Consider the following 6,000-nt stretch of genomic DNA (forward strand, 5'->3'; position numbering starts at 1 on the left):
GGAAAAATTGAAATGAGCGCTACTATGCAATACATAAATATTATTGACATTATTGAAACTCGTATTTTGAAATTATGATGTTTCATTAAACTTTTATACCGCATTAATTATGATTAATATGCATTTGTAGATGTTTTCCTTTTTTTTTTATTCCGCGACGCAATTGTGATAAAACACAATAATTTTAATTATCAATTGCTTGTATACGAATCGTAACAACATAACGATATTAATGTGCAGTTATTAATTATTTCATATACGTAAGTTTACTTTTTAAAATTCGATATCGAAAAGGTATTATTACGATTTATTTTACAATTATGCTACCACGGGAATAAAATATTTGTTAAAGAAATTAATAATTTAATTTAATCAACGACACGCTCGACGAGATTAGATTAAAGAGTTAAGTTTATGAGATGCCACCACGATTAATTAAAAGCAAAAAATTAAAGAAGAATAAAAAGAGGAATAAACTCGAATATCAAACACATTTTATCATCCAAATATTCATATTTTCGGAACATGTTGAAGTACAGACTTTCCTTTGTATGCATGTAATGCTTGCTCTCTATTATGAAAAGAAACTACTGATCTATATTTAGAGACTTTTTACAAATGGTCGGGTATGTAGGAAAGCTGTACGTGAAATACGAATAAAAGCGTTTTTTACCTCCCTTTTAATTTGTTAGCTCATGCAAATAAGCTAGTTTCGCTTACGGCTAGGCTCAATAAAATCCTGCCGAAATGTAGGATTTTATATTTAATTAAAATATTCAAGTCTTTCGTAACTATCTATCGCGTTTACACGCGAATAAATTTATTCAGCCCTTTCTAATATTTATCTAATATCGAGCGAAATTTATATATGACGAATACACGTGGCCGCAACGTGGAATGGTTTCCGGCAAATACAAACGATCGGCAATATTGATAATTTAGGCGTTAATATACGCATAATTGGGACAGCTTTGAATCGACAAACGGCAACGACTGTAAAAGTGTTTTTGATTCACGATTAACATTCACATCCTGACCGGTCGCGAAAGTTTATTGATATGTTTGTAGGCTACGTGCCAACTCGAACGAAATTTCACCTTCTCACGCTTTATCGAAACGGAAGTAACGAACACTTTCACGAGCTCTTCCGAAACGCGCGGATCCTACACGGGGAGCCTCGCGCCGATCGATGATATTTTATTTTCAGGTAAGGAAATGGCACTTATTTCGAGCTTTGACGATATTTGGTAGTACAATCACGGTAATTATTCCGAACGAGACTCAAGCCGTAATAGGAAGTTAGCGCATTATTCAAAGCAGCTTTTGATGTCATTGATGTGAGTCACGCGATGCAGGGCACATGTTACCGCGTCCGTACTGTAAATCAACTTCTAATTACTTTAATCCGACATTAAAATCTCCGGACTTTCTTCTATCGTTAAAGCGTCATAACGATAAAATATATTTCTGCCGATATATCGAAAATTTTAATGATTTAAAGAAAGACGAACATCTTGAATATACTCAATTTGTTTTTTGAAAGACAAATACCGTTACAACACACATGCTGTTGCGTTATCTTTCGTATTCATCAGAGTGATAAATTCTAACTAGCCAATCTCGCATCTAAATATTTATCGATTCATCGCCATTGTCACGGTCATTTATCAACCCACGAGCTCCTACGCACTTGCACCACTTTACTAATTAGAGCGTCGCTACTATTTTATCGTGTTGTATCAGATATCAATAATAAATCAACAGTCAGTATCATTTCGACTGTGAAACAACTCGCTTGTAAGTTCCAGTAAAATATTCAGTGTGCTCTAACGCATCATCGGTTCGACCTAAGTGGAGTTGCATTAAGTTTTCGCAAACTAAGTGAGTCGTGAAAAGAATATAATAATTCTTTAAAAGAAAATAAAATAAAAAAAAAAGAATTTAATTTCTTAAATCGATAAATGTATCGTTATTAATTCTTTCTCGTAAAATAAAGCGACAAATATTAAATATAGAAATATTAATATTTTTTTATTACATAAAATAATACTTTCCGAAACTTCTTTTAATATTTTATTTTAACCCGCGCTGTTTTGTATCAGTTTATCATTATGAACACAAGTGTTCATTCAGAAAAGATAACTAAACTGTGAAGTGTTTATAAACGACTTTTCATCCGAAAAATCTTATGGAGATAAAAGTAAATTTCAAAAAGGCCTCTTAACCTGCGACTTTTATATTTTATTGGGCAAATCTAAAATTTATACTTCAAGCTGTAAGATTAAAAATTGTTTTAACTACATTTTACTGAAAATTGCGGCCCTTACTTTTCGCGACTCACTCTGCGCGCGCGCATCGATCCGTAACTTATCAAACATTCCTGTTAAAACGTCGCGTGTGGCGGTGCTCTTTAGGGATTCCAAGCTCGTCGAGACTCGTCCAGTACGTGCCGTTCGTCTATCGCGGAGTTTCGCCCGCGACAATCGACCAGTCGTTACGCCGATCAGTTCCCGCTAGGCGGTCGCCTGGATATATTCGCAGACGTGTCGTCTCACGATATCACGGTCAAGGTGGAGCTATCGACGGATCTAAGATGACGATCAGCAACCAGGCTGATGGTCCACCAACCTGGAGGATTCTCGCGATTTTTTTGTTAGCCTGCGAGCTCGCCGCAGCCGCGAATGTGCAGACGTTCGTTGTGAGCAACACCGAAAATAATCAGATCAACAGAGATTTCTTCGTGGGACCATGCTTGGTAAATACAAATCAGACCTGCCCCGACGAAGAAGTGACGTTCTTTCTTTATACCAAGCATAATCCGGAAGAAGGTCAGCAATTACTCGTAAACGATACCGGCTCGAATCTTGCCGATACTAATTTCGTCGCAGCGGCGCCTACTAAGATCATCGTGCACGGATACAATTCAGACATGCAGCTAAGCTACCTGGTTGATATTAGAAAGGAGTATTTAAATAGAGGGAACTACAATCTCATAGCACTCGATTGGCGTCGGCTCGCGACAGCGCCGTGTTACCCTGTGGCTGTCCACAACGTGCCTCACGTGGGCGACTGTTTGGCGCAGCTGGTCGATCGTCTAAGGGACTACGGTGCTGAGGATATCCACGTGATTGGCTTCAGTCTGGGCGCTCATGTACCGGCTTTCGCGGCCAATGCATTAAAACCGTACAAGCTACCGAGGATCACCGGTCTCGATCCGGCGATGCCGCTATTCGTTACGGTCAATAAAGACGAAAAGCTTGACGCTACCGACGCCGAATTCGTGGACGTGTTGCACACAAACGCCTTTATTCAAGGGAAAATCGAAGCTAGCGGCCACATCGACTTTTACATGAACGGCGGAGTTAATCAGCCCGGTTGCTGGGAGCACGGAAATCCATTCGGTTGCAACCATCACAGATCGGCCGAATATTTCGCCGAGTCGATCAACTCGAAAATCGGTTTTTGGGGCTGGCCTTGTTCTGGTTTCGTAGCTTATCTCTTAGGTCTTTGCCCGCCTAGATTTCCCGCGGTTCTGATGGGCGAGGATGTCAATAAGCAGTATCGGGGTTTTTATCTAGCAAAGACGAGAGCGCACAGCCCGTACGCGGACGGAATGTTCACGATGGAGGATTTTTACCAGCAGAATCTTTATCAGTGATCGCGATAGTATCTCGTAAGGAGATTTTCTTTTCGGCACGGAGAAAATATTACGACAACAAACTCCATGTACATCGATAAAACGCGAGAAGAAAGATATATTACTGCAAAAATGTAAAGGATACTCGTGTTAACACCACCTCGCGTGTCGGAAGATCGGGACGTCTCAATAGTGCCGAGTATTTTGTCGAGAAAATATTGTAAGTTATTCAAGTGTAGCGAACTTTAAGTAGAATATATTTAAAGACGCCTATCAGTATGAAATAAATATATATATATGTATATATTACGTAAATTTTTGCGTAGTACGTGCTTGAGACTTTAGAGTAACGTTACGTTATTTAAAAAAAGCCCTCTAGAAGATAATGATATTACTTGCTGAGAATAGATAGATATAAAATTTTACTTAGCGAAATATATAAATAAAAACTATTTATTACAATATAGTTACAATAAAACGCTACGTGAGAAAAAACGACAATTAAAGATACGAGACATAATCAATTTAGATAGCAGCCGGCAGAATGTATCAAAGTTGGATTAATTAAACGGGAAATTCTCATGAGACGGTTTAGCTTCGAAATACGTTATGTTACGAGTTCGCGAATTTAATACCCTACACGAAGATCTAGTAACATGCCAAGGTCAAATAACTACCTGGACCTGCTAATCGATATGTTACAAAACCATAGAAGTGGGCCAAACATGGTCGCGCTTGTACAATTTCTTATCGACTCAATGTACAGTATTCAAATAAAAAACTAGTTCATCCGTTCATCTATCTATCTTCCGCTTGTCTATCTATCAAGTTAGCCATTTGTTTCAATTGGTTCCCTTCCGACGTATTGTCGCGGTGACGACGTTATCAGGCTTTAATGTCGCTAAATTTACAGGCAGCGAATCTGACGTTTAATTTTCTCAATTAATATCTCGCCTCTGATTATTTATTACACTTTAATAACAAACAAATAACCGCGTTCCATATTAAAATACATTTAATATGTATATAAAATATTACAGTATACATATAAAATGTAATGAATTTTGAAATAAAATATCGGATTACTTGAGAATAATGTAATATATCGAGCGAAATTGTTTGTGCCATTTATGATTTTATCTTTCTATTTATGACTTTCGACGAGAGAATATACCTCCTATCAAGGAAATGATAGGTCTTGCTATGAAAGTCCGGAAGCCTTATCAACTGATCTTGTTGGATTCTCGAGAATTGATCTCAGGAGAATAGAATTTAATGCTAGTATACGTCATGAAAAACATTTCTCAAAAAATATCGCATAAATGGCTTCCCAATTATTTAACGTTAGTTCATTAAATAAAAAGTAAATTATATTTTACTGTTCCTGATAGAAGTAATTTCGTTAAGTTTAATTTTTTTATTTTTGTTACATTTTATGCTAATAATATTGATATAAATCGTTATGGTGCTAGTTTTTGACTAGAGTATTTTTTAATATAAAATATTTATTTTTATTCAAGAGTTATGTGTATTAAAAAAATAGAAACCAAATAAATTGTTTGACAAATTTAATGCAACGTATTATTTTAATACTGTTTGTACTTTTGCATTTTCCAGAAAATACAGGATTGTTAAAATTTTATATTATTTATTATACTAAAGCAAGATAAAATATTGTAATTTGTAATTCTATCGAACTCATAATTATACCTTTGTGATGGAAGCAAATTTTACACGATAATTTTCAAAAATGTTAACGCACTTTCACTCAATTAATTATAACAATTCGAAAACAATGTTTGATTGCTTTTAATTTTTAACAAGAATTATTCATTTTAAATTACTAAATATCGTTATAATTTTTCTTTCTATCACCTATTCTCTATCTAGATTACAGTTTTCAAAGAGCCGCATATAATAATGCGGTCCAATCAACTTAATCCGCGGTATCAAAGCATTTGGAATCCAAGCGGCCTGATTCGAATGTTAATGAATGCGAGGAGCACGTTCCTAGGGGTTTCGCGCGATTGTATCCAAACAATTCGTTAGTAACTAACGAGACCCTCGTTACCGGCTACGTGACGGCAAGAATGATTGGAGTAAAAAGCGCGAGACAGTGAGTGATCTCTCTCTCTTCCGAGTAAGCTCAATCATCATAGCTTAAAACCGAACGACAAATCCCATCTGCCTCAGCAACAGGTTGCACTCGACACTAATTTGCGAAATTGTCGCCGCGCGTCTGCCCAATTAAGACTCTTAAATCGACTTCGAACTAGTTTCTTCCGAATGCAAGATCGGCACGACCAGTGATACCGCGGACGACAAATCGTTACAAATAGAGTATACCGTTCTAGATACACGTT

At 36.6% G+C, this 6,000-nt stretch overlaps 1 protein-coding gene across 2 annotated transcripts in view; it reads left to right on the forward strand.

The window, feature by feature from the left end:
- The window catches only part of LOC139105886 (uncharacterized), a 146,377-nt gene extending 141,945 nt beyond the window's left edge, over window positions 1-4,432 (forward strand). For both annotated transcript variants that reach the window (XM_070662214.1, XM_070662220.1), the window contains exon 6: window positions 2,415-4,432. In XM_070662214.1, coding sequence (XP_070518315.1) covers window positions 2,415-3,658 — 1,244 coding nt within the window. In that variant the 3' untranslated portion in view covers window positions 3,659-4,432. The remainder of the gene's footprint in view (window positions 1-2,414) is intronic.
- The last annotated feature ends 1,568 nt before the right edge of the window (window positions 4,433-6,000 follow it).

This window comes from Cardiocondyla obscurior, linkage group LG01 (assembly GCF_019399895.1).
Source record: "Cardiocondyla obscurior isolate alpha-2009 linkage group LG01, Cobs3.1, whole genome shotgun sequence".
Classification (NCBI taxonomy): Eukaryota; Metazoa; Arthropoda; class Insecta; order Hymenoptera; family Formicidae; genus Cardiocondyla; species Cardiocondyla obscurior.